This window comes from Eutrema salsugineum, unplaced genomic scaffold, assembly GCF_000478725.1.
Source record: "Eutrema salsugineum unplaced genomic scaffold, Eutsalg1_0 scaffold_19, whole genome shotgun sequence".
Lineage (NCBI taxonomy): Eukaryota > Viridiplantae > Streptophyta > Magnoliopsida > Brassicales > Brassicaceae > Eutrema > Eutrema salsugineum.
The window spans coordinates 2358640-2372811 of NW_006256838.1; the positions used below are offsets into that span (position 1 = coordinate 2358640).

Below are 14172 nucleotides of genomic sequence, written 5' to 3' on the forward strand. Positions count from 1 at the left end.
GCAAAAACAAATAAGATACAACAAATTAGCTTCTAACGCAAAAACAAAACCAACAAAAGTGATAATCCGAACAAAAACTGATTGAGAATTGATGATTTTGTTTTTCTTTTTTTTTCCTTGTGATAAAAGGTTTTCTATTAAAATGCATAATGAAATTTACAAGCTAAGCCTTTTAAAGGTCATGCAGTTTTTGTTTTTTTGGGTCTTTTTTATGTAAAAAGGTCATACAGTTTGATAAAGAAGATTAAGCTAAGGAAGATATGATGGAGAGAATCAAAGTTGATTCCTAGATTTACTCCTTTTACAATCAAACTTGGCCCAAGTTCCATTCGTTCTGGTTCAAGTACGATGGGAATGGCGTGGCCGTGATATTGAGTGAGGGTATGGGTGTATTCTGGAGGTTTTTGAGGGCAAAATGGAAACAATTGGAGATCAATCAGCGAGGTAGAAGAAAGAAATGGGATTCTCTGGGCTGTGGATCGGTCAACACTTTTTGGTGGAGTGTTTAAGATATTAAATGCGTGTTAATACAATTTAATTTGTACATGATATATACAATTTCTCAATTTGTGCAGTTACGCGTATTAGTTCCTTTTATCCAAGCAATACATAGAAGTGTTTAAATCATAATCAAAGGACTCTTCATTTTACTGCATTCCATTTTTGTTTTTCGGGTATATTCTGACAGAAAGTTTAAAAACTTTAAAACTCTATAACAGATTGAACAATGTGCACCAACAGAAACTTATATGGTTCCACCATTGAAACAGTAGAGAGATAAAACAAAGACCACCTTGCTCGTACTCTTTATAGAATATTCCAGTTTGTTGATAATGCCTCACAGATCCTTGAGATACAGTAGGCTGCACTCAGAGGATACCCTGAAACTGAAGAAATCAAGAAAACCAGAAACCGTTATAAGTTTCCATCATTAAAAAACCACTTTTATAACGAAGCATGAGTGAAGGGAGAAGACTTACTGGCCACGAAATCTTCAATATAGTCACAATCTATTTTCCCGTGTGCCATCGCACCGAGCTGAAATAATAAAGCAAAACAAGGCACAGGCTTGCATTAAGCTAAATCCTATCAATAAGCAAATGAATTTGGTGGAATTCGTGCAGAAGCGAGAGTGAAATATTTGGAGCTCACTAACCACAAAAACAGTATCTGAATCATTACAGACGGTAGCCAGGTGCTTCTGCATATTGACGAGCTTTTCCGAGCTATGCGAGAATCCTGATAAATAAAAAAGAATCAGTTCCTTAATGCGGGATATATAGCAAATCTAGGAGAAACTAGAGGCTTTCTTAACCTATTTTCATTGAGTTAGCCGGTAGATACAATGTAACAGGGTTCTTGATCACCCGTAAGAGTTTCTCACGCCTGCCAACTGCAGTGATGCTAAGCTTTTGTAGCAATTGCACTGCAAGACCAACAACATTGAATAAGAAACCAAGGAAGTTAAAAGTAACGAAACATCCCCGGGGGATGAGAGGAGAGAACTCGAGAACTCACAAATGATTCCAGCGAATCGCTTGTATGTTCTTGGTATACGAACGTGAGGCTTAACTTCAAAAAGAACACCTTGTTCTGTTCTAACGTAAACCGCTTTCAACCTTCCAGCCTTATTAACCGGACTATCCAAAATCATTAGAAGAGCCTGAAGAGGAAAAAGATCACTCAAGATGAGTCACAATTTGTTACAAAATATGACTCTTAAGTTATAAAATCCTGACCTGGTGAGTGATGTCTGGTCTGTAATCAGCAGGATTTCTGTTATTTTTTTTCAAGAAATTGGCATGGTCATCAGAGTTTAGTAGCTGGTAAGTCTGCACACGAGAACAACATATATACATTAGCACAAAAACTAATTAGGTCCGAGAACGAATCCATGGAGCTTTGTGTAATACAAACATTCCTGCAAATTACCTTTCCAACTTTGGCAACTTCAAGAGAGGCCTTCTCAAGGACGAAAATAACACCGGGCTTTTCCTTCTTATTATCGGAAAGGACAATAGGTATTCCCACATCAAGATCATCTGCTGCTTCCTCACTTGTTTCTTTCTCTTCATTATCTTCATTATCTTCCTCTGCTTTTGAGGTGCTTTCTCTCTTTGCCTTCTTCACACTTTTTTCTGGCTTTTGTTTTTTCTCGAGCTTGGGTTGTTCTTCTTCTTCATCCTCTTCCTTATCGTACCTCTCTTGTCTCTCCTTTCTCTTGTTCACTTTAATCCCATACGGTCTAACCATCTTGCTTTCCAAAATTTATGCTGATTCAATACAAATTAAGCAAATCACAGGACCGCCGAGCAAAAAATCAGATGCTAAAGGAGTAAACTTTTTATCAGGAACCATATACATAAACAGGAATATAATCAAATTAGCTTCAAAAATACAGCGAATCAATGCAAACAATCACAGTCCCGTATAGCTTGAATTCGGAGTTAAACGCGAAAATACCGAACATTTTGATGAAGAAACAGCTAAAAATAAGAGAGAGAGGAAGAAACTATCGCTTACTCCGGATACACTTGAGCTTGCAAAGTAAATTCAAGTGAGCAGGCGACTGAATCCGAGCGATTCAATAGATAAACCCTAATTTTAATTTAAGAGGCGAAGGGGTTTTTCCTTTCTTGTTTCAGCCAGACCAGAATATAAAGTTGTTTAAGGCCCATTTAGGTTTTAGGGTTTTAAAAGGCCCAATAAAGAAAAGAAAAAAAACGAACAGAAACCTAAAATTATGGTCGTCGTCGAATTTCGTTCTACCGGAGCACGACCGCCTTTACTTGTATTAACAAGTGGTGGTTCCTGCCAAATTTTTTTTTTTTTTTTTAAATTCCTTTCAATATTGAGTTTCTCTGCAACTAGCCGTCGAAGGGAGGAAACGAAGTGGAGAAGATTGTTGTTGCCGTTTTTAACCTAGTTTGAAGATGACGTCTTATGGAGATAGACTGAAGTCGACCTCCATTAATGGAGTTAAGCTATACCATGTTTCATCTGCCCCAAATGTTGCGACTTGGCTCAATGCTAAGAAGCAACGAGCTCTCCGTAAAAACCCCCGTAAGTATTTGCTCCGAATCGTTAAATCTCTGCTCAAAGACTCCTTTTTTCTTTTGTTCTCTGGGATGTGAGTGTAGCTTTAGGTTTGCTCGTGGGAATTAGATTCTTCACTTAATTGCTGCTTAATGATATGTTTGAAAAAAAAAACTCTCAAATTCAATAGTTTGATTCCTTTTTGTTGTTGAACTAATTACACTGGCTTGTTCTTTGGCTATTTTCTGTTAAGATTATATGCAAAGAGTGGAGCTGATTCAGGATTTGAAGTTTGAGACTGCCACTACAAAAATCAAAGCGACTCCAGACGGAGAGTTTCTGATTGCTTCAGGTGCGTCTTCAACTATTTTTCCTTGGTGAAATTCGTAATCTGGATGCTATTAATAAGAGAAAAAATGGCTTCTCGTGTATCTTTCCACTGATTTGTTGTTGAATTAGGCATATATCCACCACAGGTCAAAGTTTATGAGCTAAGGCAGCTTGCTTTGAAGTTTGAGAGGCATTTGGACTCGGAGATAGTTGATTTTGAGGTAAACTATACTTCTCCATGAGTTGTTTCTCTAAATCTTTCTTGATTCTCGGTCAATATTGTGTTTGTTGCCTCTACAGATATTGGATGATGACTACTCAAAGCTTGCCTTTTTATGTGCTGATCGTTCTATTAATCTACACGCCAAATACGGGAAACACCACAGTTTACGGATTCCAAGGTAAGTTTGCGTTGTTGGTATATTGAGATATAGTTTGTGATTTTGTTTTTGCTGAGACATTAATCTGATAGAAAACGTCTATTTGCAGGATGGGGAGAGACATGACATATGATTCCTGGTCTTGTGATCTGCTTTGCGCTGCATCTTCACCAGATCTATACAGAATCAATTTGGAGCAGGTATATTGTGATGAATTATTATAGTATGGTCTTGTGACTTACCTCAGTCTTTGTTGGAGAATGATTTGTGAACTTTTCCTTCTTTCTATAGGGAAGATTTCTCGCTCCTCTCAGCACTCAATCCCCAGCCCTTAATGTTGTCTCTCGAAGGTCTGTATACCCATCTCATTTCGTTAATTAATTTTCTTGATTTGATTTAGGAGAAGATTCGATTGTGGTGCTCAAAATTGTTGTTCACGTTTGGGCAATATTTTTCTTTTCCAGTAACCTCCATGGATTAGTCGCTTGTGGTGGTGAGGATGGTGCTGTGGAATGTTTTGATATGAGAATGAAATCCTCTGCTGCTAGAATTAACGCGGTTACACATGGTGGCGATGCTCCTGCGGTATTTCTTCTCAACTTATGTTCCATTTACACAGACTTTCGTAGCTGAAACGTGATTTAGCGAAAATTGTAACAAACATTCTGATAATGTTGTGATTTTTCTTTGGCTATCAGGAGGTTACTGCTATAGAGTTTGATGACACTGAAGGTCTTCAAGTAGCTGTCGGTAGTAGTGCGGGAAAGGTTAGATTCTATATTTCACTTTTTGATCTGTAAGGTTTTAGAAACCAGTATGTCATCTGGCTATATAGGTATGTTTTGTTGATTGTGCTGTTACAATATCTGACAGGTATTCATATACGACTTGCGTACTTCAGCTCCCATACGAGTGAAGGATCACATGTAAGTAGTACTTTCTCAAAACTCATCCTATATGTATAACTTTACGGTTTGTTTCCTTGTTGTTCATTGTCTTCTTCAAAATTTTCAGGTATGAGAGCCCAATTTTGAGTATTAAGTGGCAACGGACTCTTAATACTCAACAACCTAAGTTGATTACTACTGACAAGCACATTGTTAGAGTATGGGATCCGAATACGGTAGGCTTCCACTAAGATTAGGTGTACATCTCGGTTTCTTGAACTCACAAATTTTGGTTAAATACAGCTTTGATAGCCTCCTTCCTTTTTTTTTCCAGGGAGAAGGTATGACCAGCATCGAACCGACTGGAGGAGGAATAAACGATATTTGTGTGTTCCGTGAAAGTGGACTTATGCTTCTGGCTTTAGACTCTAGCCTAATCCCATCTTACTTCATACCTGAACTTGGTCCTGCCCCCAAATGGTGTTCTCCTCTTGAAAATCTAACGGTAATTATCTGATTCGAAGAGTTTCCCAATCTTTTCATCATTCCAGTGGTGTAACCGTTCTTTTTTAAATCTTTGTTCTCAGGAAGAGATGGAGGAAACTGGGCAGACAACTATTTACGATAATTACAAATTCGTGACGAAGGCAGATCTGGAGAAATTGCAACTGACTCATTTGATTGGCACAGATCTCTTAAAAGCTCAAATGCATGGATATTTTATTAATCACCAACTGTACAAAAAGGTGAGGCCCTGACATATTTATACACTTGTAACTTCAGAGTAGTCTCTAAGATGTTTCTTCCTTATTACTTCTTTCTTTGTCTTTACAGGCCTTGGCAGTGGCTGAACCTTTTGCATATGATAATTACTTAGAACGCAAGAAGCAAGAGAAACTTGAAGCAGAACGTAGCCAGAGAATCACAGTTAGTATTTTTAACCTAAGCAGCATCTGCAGATTCACCATTTTTTGTACGTTGGTTACTTACACATCCTGTGTGCCTTGTGCTTTTTGCAGAAGAAGAAAAGGTTGCCAAAGGTTAATCGTGATCTCGCTCTCACCATCCACAACGAGGAAGATGGAGAAGAGGAAAAGAAAAGTGTCGAGGATGAAGAAGCCACGAAGAAAGTGTCGAAGAAGAAGAAACCCGGACTTAGTGGCGAGAATTTCGAAGATGGACGGTTTACAGCGATGTTCCAGAATCCGGTATTAAGAAATAATCTTTTCGAGGCTTTTGTTGCTCTGTTTCATATCGCATTAAACCGATTCTTTGGAATCTCTTTGTGGTTTTCAGGACTACCAAATCGATCAGGACTCTTATGAATATGGTGTCCTGCACCCTATTGCTTCTTCTAAGAAGCAACCTTCTCTGCTAGAAGAACACTTTGAAGCTGTAACAGATGACGACGAGAACAGCGATTCTGATGCATCACAAGCTACCGATGACGAAGCCGATGATGAGAACACAAGGCCAAGCAAGAAATCGAAAACTCCAAAGTTAGTGCCATTTGAGTACATTCCAGGATTTTTAGACATCACACTATATCTTTCTTGTTCTTTCCTGATGTGGAAGATTTGGTGTCAGGTTGTTTGAAGTGAAAAACGAGCGGCATGCAGAAGCTTTCTACAACCGCACATCACTGGCTAAAGAAGACAGTCTTCCAATGGAGGAGCGTGTTAAGGCTATAGAGAACCGACGTGGCAACTTTGGAGCCTCGAAAGATGTTAAATTCGGTCCTGGAGGATCCCGGGAGATTTCTTTCAACGCGAGACGCTCATCCAAATACAATGAAGACAGAGAAGATAGAGACGATGAAGATGGAGACGGCCAACGAAACAGGAGGAGAGGAATTCAGTCTCTTGGACTGAAAGCGGATGTTGTTAGAGGCGGTTTCAGAGGTAGAGGAGGTGGCGGTTTTAGAGGGAGAGGAGGTGGCCGTTCCCGGGGAAGAGGAGGTGGTGGTCGTGGTGGAGGTTCCAGAGGAAGAGGTGGCCGCGGTGGTGGCCGTGGTGGCGGAGGAAGAGGCGGGCGATGATACATGTAGCTCTCAGAAGATTTTATATTACTTTTTGAAAATGCTTTACTATTTAAGAAGAATCTTTGAGACTTCATTGATTCACATTCACAATTTTGGAATATTTTTTTGACCTGTTCTTAAAATGTATTAAGTCTGATGTCCGAATCAGAACAACATTATTTTGATTCCTTGGGCTTAAAGGTAATGATTGGATAGAGATGACCTAAGGTTGAACCTAGATCGATAGTGCCTTTACATGATAGATCAACGGCCGTTGTTATTTTGAATAAAAATAGCGAGTCTAACATTTCATTAATTTATTAATCAAATGAGATGCTTTTTTTTTTTGGGTCAACAAATAAAAAAAAAATGCTTATGTATAGGCTTACAACATGAGAATTGCTTATGTATAGGCTTACAACATAACTGTTTGGGACGAGGAAGACGCCCCGAAGCTTCTTCCACATGTGTTCCACCAGCCTTCAACAATTTCTTTAGGCTGAGTCATCTTTCAATATGTGAATTTTAATCTTTATTATAGTTAAGTGTATTTTTAATGCATGTATGCACTCTTATTTTAATTGTTATCTAATTAGTCTACTGATGACTGGACCTAGCTCACGCGTGGAACATAGACTTTGGCATGTGTCGACCTACGTCCTCAGATCCAAATATTTCTCTTTATAGTATGTCTTTTTAACACTTATAATATAGTTGGTAAATTCTATTAAACAAAGAGAGATTTATTTGTTTACTTTATCTTATAATCCGCATATAAATATATAATTCGCTGGACAATAATATTCCCACCTATAGTTAAAGACGATCCCAATCAGAACAGCTTCAAGAGAAAACAGAATCTAAAAACTTGTCTTTTAATCAAGCAAAAATGTGTGCATTAGTCCCTCCAATGTTCCCAAACTTTGGGTGGCCAACGACCGGAGAGTACGAGAGCTACTACCTTGCCGGAGAGAATCTAAACAACGGGACGTTTCTTGATTTTCCGGTACCGGAGACTTATGGAGTTGCTCATCATGATCAGGACAGCTTAAGAGCATCTGTTTCTTCGGAGGGAAATGAAATAGACAACAATCCGGTCGTGATCAAAAAGCTAAACCACAATGCTAGTGAGCGTGACCGTCGCAAGAAGATTAATTCCATGTTCTCATCTCTCCGTTCATGTCTTCCAGCCTCCGATCAATCGGTAAGTAGCTACTCTGATATATGTCATCCGAATCTGTTTCATCTCAAAACCAATTAGCAATGACTAATTACTCTGACTTATTCGATTGTGTCCATTAGATTGTTTTGACGTGTGATTTCTAGTAAGCTTGTCTATGCACCAATACCATCTCGAAGAAGAACACCGAGTCAATCTTTGTTTCTTAATTTATTTTTCTTTACTTTCTTGCAGAAGAAGCTAAGTATTCCTCAGACGGTTTCACGGAGCTTGAAGTACATTCCAGAGCTGCAAGAGGAAGTGAAGAAGCTCATACAAAAGAAGGAAGAACTCTTGGTGCGAGTATCGGGTCAAAGAGACATTGAACATAACGTTAAGCCGCAACCAAAGGCGGTCGCGCGTTATGTCTCGACCGTTTCTGCGACTAGGCTCGGAGACAATGAAGTGATGGTGCAAATCTCCTCATCCAAGATTCATAATTTTTCGATATCTAATGTGTTAAGTGGTTTAGAAGAAGATGGGTTTGTTCTTGTGGGTGTTTCATCTTCAAGGTCTCATGGAGAAAGGCTTTTCTACACTTTGCATCTTCGAGTGGACGAGATTGATAATCACAAGCTTAATTGCGCAGAATTAAGTCAGAGGATGTTGTACTTGTATGAGGAATGCGGAAACTCGTTTAGATGATAATTTGTTCTTGTTTCTTTTAGTTAACTTGTCATTTTCTCTTAAAAATCTAACATTCTTGACCAAAGCGTTGTACTCGAATTGTTTCAGTTTTTTGGTGGAAGGCAATGATCGATTACTACATGCTATTGACTGTTTAGTACGTAATTCAAATTACAGCTATAATTAAATTTTCTTTTATTTTGTCATACACCTCGATACAACATTACCGGTTACAAATACAAATATATTTTTGATGGCAAAACCTTTGGTTAAGGGAATTAGGTCTCTTGCTATCTAATATTTAGTTGTATTTTAGTATGTTTATGATAAAAATATATCTAGAAAACATTTATAGTTAAACAAAAGAGATATAATGGAGGACTACTTTTATGCTTTGCAACAAAGGGACTTTAAGAAAACTATATATTTTGCAATAAAACATACCAATAAGTATTTCCACAGAGTTTCCAGAGTATTTCCACTCACTTCAAACAAAATTTCACCAGATAACCGTTTTGTAATGTGTAGAAGTTTCAATATCTTTTGAAAATCCGCTTCATTCAACATAAGCACTAAAGTTTATGAAGTCTGTTTCATAAAGAATCTTGTTTTGAAATAGACAGCATATTGGAAAATTCATAAAAAAAATTGTGAAGAGAAACGTTTTAGCGTATTTTCAGAAACATGTTGTCGTGCTTCAAAATAGACGATATAGATTTCATGAATTTTCTGAAGGATTTGGTACTTTCTGAAAATATAGATTTCAGAAACATTTTCAGAAACTAATCTTTTTGTATTTTTCACTTATCCAATTTTATAAGTTAGAAAACAATATTTGGATTTGGTCTATTTTAGTTTCGAAAAAAGTGTATTTGATTTAGAGATTGTTATATTTGGCTTGGTTATAAATATATGAGATGAAATCAGAATATGGATTTACTGATTTACAATATAATCTTTCAGAGATTATCATAATAGTTTGGGAATGTGGGACACAGCAGGAATCTTTGAAACCATCACTGATTCACATTTACAATGTTGGAATATTTTTGACTCGTTCTTCAAAGAATAACTATATAGAACATAGTTAAGTTTAGACACAGATATATGGCATCAAGTTGACCTTAGTATTATAATGGCTTTTTTATTAAATAATGAGGCTGCATTTCTCTAAGATAAAAAAATATTAAAATTGAAAATGCTTATGTATAGGCTTACACCATGAAAATGCTTATGTATAGGCTGACCACATCCATATATTTGGGAGGAGGAAGACGCCCAATGCATCTTCCACCTGATTTCCACGTGCCTACAACAATTTCAACAAGCTGAGTCATCTTTCAATATGTAAATTATAATTTTTAGTGTAGATTTAATACATGAATTATTCGACTTCAATTCTTATACAATATCTTCAATAGTGACTGGACCTAGTTCATGCGTGGAACATAGGCTCTGGCACGTGTCCAACCTATGCCCTATAGAGACCTACATATTTCTCTTTATAGTATACTTTTGTCATATAACACATAATTATATAGTCTCAACGAATAAAATTACACCTATTATATAGTTTGTTGATCAATATTTAAACAACAGGATATATTTCTTAAATCCTTTATGCGCTATATAATAGGGAGACAACAATATTCCAACCAAAATAGCTTCAGGAGAAAACAGATTTTTTTTGCACAAACAAAAAAAAAAACAAGAAGAGAAAACAGAATCCATAAACTTGTCAAACTTTTTTAAAAAAAAACATGTGTGCATTAGTCCCTCCATTGTTCCCAAACTTCGGTTGGCCATTGACGGGAGAGTACGAGAGCTACTACCTTGCCGGAGAGAACCTAAACAACGGGACGTTTCTTGATTTTCCGGTATCGGAGACTTATGGAGTGGCTCATTATCAGGACAGCTTAAGAGCATCTGTTTCTTCAGAGGGAAATGAAATAGACAACAATCCGGTCGTGATCAAAAAGCTAAACCACAATGCTAGTGAGCGTGACCGTCGCAAGAAGATTAATTCCATGTTCTCATCTCTCCGTTCATGTCTTCCAGCCTCCGATCAATCGGTAAGTAGCTACTCTGATACTTGTCATCTCTATCTGCTTCATCTCCAAACCAATTAGTAGTAATTAGTCCAAAACCAACTAGCAGTAATTAGTCTAACTCATTCGATTAGCTCCATTTGATTAATTTGACGTGGGATATCTAACGCTTGTCTATGCATCTATACTATTTAGAAGAATAATATTGAATTAACCCATCTTTCTTTACTTTTTGCAGAAGAAGTTAAGTATTCCTCAGACGGTTTCGCGGAGCTTGAGGTACATACCGGAGCTGCAAGAGCAAGTGAAGAAGCTAATACAGAAGAAAGAAGAACTGTTGGTGCGAGTATCGGGTCAAAGTGACACTGAACAGTACAATAAGCGGCAACCAAAGGCGGTCGCGCGTTATGTCTCTACCGTTTCCACGACTAGGCTTGGAGACAACGAAGTGATGGTCCAAATCTCATCGTCCAAGATTCATAATTTTTCGATATCTAATGTGTTAAGCGGTTTAGAAGAAGATGGGTTAGTTCTTGTGGATGTTTCATCTTCAAGGTCTCATTGCGAAAGGCTTTTCTACACTTTACATCTTCGAGTGGACAAGATTGATAATTATAAGCTGAACTGCGAAGATTTAAGTCAGAGGATTTTGTACTTGTATGAGGAATGTGGAAACTCGTTTAGATGATAAATTGTTCTTGTTTCTTTTAATTATGTCGTCCTTTTCTCTTAAAAATCTAACATTCTTGACCGAAGCGTTGTACTCGAATTGTTTTAGTTTTTTGGTGGAAGTCAATGATCGATTACTACATGCTATTGACTGTTTACTATGTAATTCATAATAACTACACCTAGAAATTTTATTTTATTTTGTCTACACTTCGATTTCCATCATTATCGCCCGGTTACTAGCTAATATATAAATAGTTTTTTTTTGGGTGGCAAAACCTTTTGCTATTCTTTAATTATTTATATTTTCTTATTTATTTACAATTAGTTTGTTGTGTTTTGGTGTATCCATAAAACTAGAAAAGACAAAAAGAGGTTACTTCGTTACAACTACGTACGAATATCATTAATTGTGGGCAACACTATATTAAACGGGTTCTTAATTTACTTGGTCTCTAATTGTGCTAGTGAGTAAGTTGCCCTTGTTAATTAATAAGAATACATGATAAATGAGAAGCCATGGTTATCAGTTGATCTTGGAGTCATCTGGTAAGTAGAATGATGACGTGACACCAAAAAAATGTCGGGGCAAGAAGGCTATACAATTAGGGAGTTTTTTTCTCCTTCTAAATCTGTTGTATTCACCTTCTTTAACACTCTAAAAGAAGGTGTGAATACAACAGATTAAGAGAAAAAAGAAATCTCTTAAGGTTTCTTCTTTGGTGCCTTAGAGTTTTGGTTTTGCTTTTGAAAGAAAGAATTCTTTGGATTGGGTCTATTTTTGGTTTAAGTAAAAAAAAAATGAAATGTTGGTTTAGAGATTGATTTCTTTTGCTTTGTCAAAACATATTTGAGATCAACGAAGAATATGATTTTACAGGATGTAACTGTAGCTTTCAAAGTCTAAAATTAGTTTGGAAATGTGGGTCACAATACGAATCTATGAAAGCTCACTGATTCACATTTACAAGTTTGGAATATTTTGACCAGTTCTTATCAGTATAACTAAAGTATAAAACTAAATGAATTAGAACATAATTTATTCGAGACATAGATGGCATCAAGTTGACCTAAATATTATAATGGCTTTGTTAGTTTGTTGTATTAAATAAAGGCTGCATTTATTTAAGATTAAGATATTAAAATTTCAAAATGCTTATGTATAGGCTTACACCATGAATATGCTTATGTATAGGCTTACAACATCGAAATATTTGGGACGAGGAAGACGCCCAAAGCATCTTCCACCTGATTTCCACGAGCCTCCAACAATTTCTTCAAGCTAAGTCATCTTTCAATATGTTAACAATAATATTATTATAGTTTTAGTACATGTAAAATTCGTTTTTTAATTCTTATACAATATCTCCAATGGTGACTGGACCTACTTTATGCGTGGAATATAAGCTCTGACTCGTGTCATCCTATGTCCTCAATAAAGACTTAAAATATTTCTTTTTATAGTATTATAAGTCGTATAACACAAACTATATAACATATATTATATAGTTTGTTGATCAATATACTTTAACAACATAGATTATCCTTTATCCATATATATAACGGGAGACAACAATATTCCAACCGAAACAGCTTCAAGACAAAATTAGCAAGAAAACAAAATCTATAACTTATCCTTATAATTAAGCAAAAATGTGTGCATTAGTCCCTCCATTGTTCCCAAACTTCGGGTGGCCGTCGACGGGAGAGTACGAAGGCTACTACGTCCCTGGAGAGAACCTCAAAAGCGACACGTTTCTTGATTTTCCGGTACCAGAGACTTATGGAGTTGCGGCTCATCAGAACAGTTTGGGCGTCTCTGTTTCGTCGGAAGGAAATGGAATAGACAACAATCACGTCGTGATCAAGAAGCTTAATCACAATGCAAGTGAGCGTGACCGTCGCAAGAAGATCAACTCTTTGTTCTCATCTCTTCGTTCATGTCTTCCAGTCTCAGATCATTCGGTAAGTAGCCACTATGATATGTCCGTTTTATTTTGAAACTTCTAAACGAATATGTTGGGAACCCCACGTATGAAATGAAGACCTAAGTAAAATAAAAGATACGGACACACCAATTAGTTTTAAGTTGAAAATCCATGTTAAGTTATATATGCTTGTCTTTGCATCTACACCACTTAGAAGAAGAACGCTGAGAACCCTTTTTCTTTACTTTCTTGCAGAAGAAGCTAAGTATCCCTGCGACTGTTTCGCGGAGCTTAAAGTACATACCAGAGTTGCAAGAGGAAGTGAAGAAGCTAATAGAAAAGAAGGAAGAACTCTTGATTCAAGTAACGGGTCAAAGAGACATTGACCATTATGATAAGCCGCAACCTAAGGCGGCCGCGAGTTATCTATCAACCGTTTCTGCGACTAGGCTTGGAGAAAATGAAGTGATGGTCCAAATCTCATCGTCCAAGGTTCATAACTTTTCGATATCTAATGTATTGCGTGGTTTAGAAGAAGATGGTTTTGTTCTTGTTGATGTTTCATCCTCAAGGTCTCATGGAGAGAGATTATTCTACACTTTGCATCTTCAAGTGGAAATTATGGATGCTTATTACAAAATGAATTGCGAAGAGTTAAGTGAAAGGATGTTGTACTTGTACGAGAAATGTGAAAACTCGTTGTTTAGGTAATTAATTTATATGTTGTGTTTATCCATTTATATGTCCTTTTTTCTTTTAAGTCTTAACATTATTAACCAAATCATGTAATGTATAGTTGAGTTGTTTGGGTTTCTTGATTATATGGTCAAAGATTGATTACTATGCGTCTTCAAGCTGCAGACTTGATTGATCAACCATGAGTTCCCTTCTAATTAAATCAATAGATTTCATCGTATCAGGTCCTACATCGCCTTCTTGGACTCTTGAATCATCCATTTGCAACAAATCCAAACTACGTTTAAGCGCGTGCACTAACCAAACCTTTACGTTTCAAGCATAATCTCAAT

The 14172-nt window shown here is 36.8% G+C and overlaps 5 protein-coding genes across 5 annotated transcripts; 4 read left to right on the top strand and 1 right to left on the bottom strand.

Moving 5' to 3' along the window:
• Positions 1–621: 621 nt before the first annotated feature.
• Positions 622–2622, bottom strand: LOC18020026 (ribosomal RNA small subunit methyltransferase NEP1). Its single transcript, XM_006402860.2, has 8 exons — positions 2524–2622; positions 1933–2273; positions 1740–1832; positions 1519–1663; positions 1316–1426; positions 1157–1239; positions 981–1038; positions 622–887 (listed from the first exon to the last, which is right to left on the bottom strand). Exons 2-8 carry the CDS (start codon positions 2251–2253, stop codon positions 808–810), a joined length of 891 nt encoding a protein of 296 aa, XP_006402923.2. The 5' UTR covers positions 2254–2273; positions 2524–2622; the 3' UTR covers positions 622–807.
• A 146-nt stretch (positions 2623–2768) lies between these two features.
• LOC18020027 (nucleolar protein 10) lies at positions 2769–6858 on the top strand. The gene is made up of 16 exons (XM_006402861.2): positions 2769–3063; positions 3290–3388; positions 3496–3587; positions 3667–3767; positions 3856–3946; positions 4038–4096; positions 4211–4331; positions 4445–4513; positions 4620–4672; positions 4761–4869; positions 4968–5138; positions 5221–5379; positions 5468–5560; positions 5653–5841; positions 5930–6132; positions 6221–6858. Exons 1-16 carry the CDS (start codon positions 2934–2936, stop codon positions 6669–6671), a joined length of 2190 nt encoding a protein of 729 aa, XP_006402924.1. The 5' UTR covers positions 2769–2933; the 3' UTR covers positions 6672–6858.
• A 613-nt stretch (positions 6859–7471) lies between these two features.
• Positions 7472–8517, top strand: LOC18020028 (transcription factor ORG2). Its single transcript, XM_006402862.2, has 2 exons — positions 7472–7857; positions 8068–8517. Exons 1-2 carry the CDS (start codon positions 7543–7545, stop codon positions 8515–8517), a joined length of 765 nt encoding a protein of 254 aa, XP_006402925.1. The 5' UTR covers positions 7472–7542.
• A 1742-nt stretch (positions 8518–10259) lies between these two features.
• Positions 10260–11235, top strand: LOC18020029 (transcription factor ORG3). The gene is made up of 2 exons (XM_006402863.2): positions 10260–10571; positions 10786–11235. The coding sequence occupies exons 1-2, from the start codon at positions 10260–10262 to the stop codon at positions 11233–11235; spliced, it is 762 nt and encodes a 253-aa protein (XP_006402926.1).
• A 1578-nt stretch (positions 11236–12813) lies between these two features.
• LOC18020030 (transcription factor ORG2) lies at positions 12814–13855 on the top strand. The gene is made up of 2 exons (XM_006402864.2): positions 12814–13181; positions 13400–13855. Exons 1-2 carry the CDS (start codon positions 12870–12872, stop codon positions 13853–13855), a joined length of 768 nt encoding a protein of 255 aa, XP_006402927.1. The 5' UTR covers positions 12814–12869.
• The last annotated feature ends 317 nt before the right edge of the window (positions 13856–14172 follow it).

Excerpts from the sequence above, each read along its gene's own strand:
- LOC18020029 (XM_006402863.2), top strand. The coding sequence starts at position 10,260 with ATGTGTGCATTAGTCCCTCCATTGTTCCCAAACTTCGGTTGGCCATTG. Across the intron at positions 10,572-10,785 it reads TTCCAGCCTCCGATCAATCG|AAGAAGTTAAGTATTCCTCA; the intron begins GTAAGTAGCTAC and ends TACTTTTTGCAG.
- LOC18020027 (XM_006402861.2), top strand. The coding sequence starts at position 2,934 with ATGACGTCTTATGGAGATAGACTGAAGTCGACCTCCATTAATGGAGTT. Across the intron at positions 3,389-3,495 it reads AGAGTTTCTGATTGCTTCAG|GCATATATCCACCACAGGTC; the intron begins GTGCGTCTTCAA and ends TTGTTGAATTAG. Across the intron at positions 4,097-4,210 it reads CTTAATGTTGTCTCTCGAAG|TAACCTCCATGGATTAGTCG; the intron begins GTCTGTATACCC and ends TTTCTTTTCCAG.
- LOC18020030 (XM_006402864.2), top strand. The coding sequence starts at position 12,870 with ATGTGTGCATTAGTCCCTCCATTGTTCCCAAACTTCGGGTGGCCGTCG. Across the intron at positions 13,182-13,399 it reads TTCCAGTCTCAGATCATTCG|AAGAAGCTAAGTATCCCTGC; the intron begins GTAAGTAGCCAC and ends ACTTTCTTGCAG.
- LOC18020026 (XM_006402860.2), bottom strand. The coding sequence starts at position 2,253 with ATGGTTAGACCGTATGGGATTAAAGTGAACAAGAGAAAGGAGAGACAA. Across the intron at positions 1,833-1,932 it reads AAGTTGCCAAAGTTGGAAAG|ACTTACCAGCTACTAAACTC; the intron begins GTAATTTGCAGG and ends TCTCGTGTGCAG. Across the intron at positions 1,240-1,315 it reads GGCTAACTCAATGAAAATAG|GATTCTCGCATAGCTCGGAA; the intron begins GTTAAGAAAGCC and ends TTTATTTATCAG.
- LOC18020028 (XM_006402862.2), top strand. The coding sequence starts at position 7,543 with ATGTGTGCATTAGTCCCTCCAATGTTCCCAAACTTTGGGTGGCCAACG. Across the intron at positions 7,858-8,067 it reads TTCCAGCCTCCGATCAATCG|AAGAAGCTAAGTATTCCTCA; the intron begins GTAAGTAGCTAC and ends ACTTTCTTGCAG.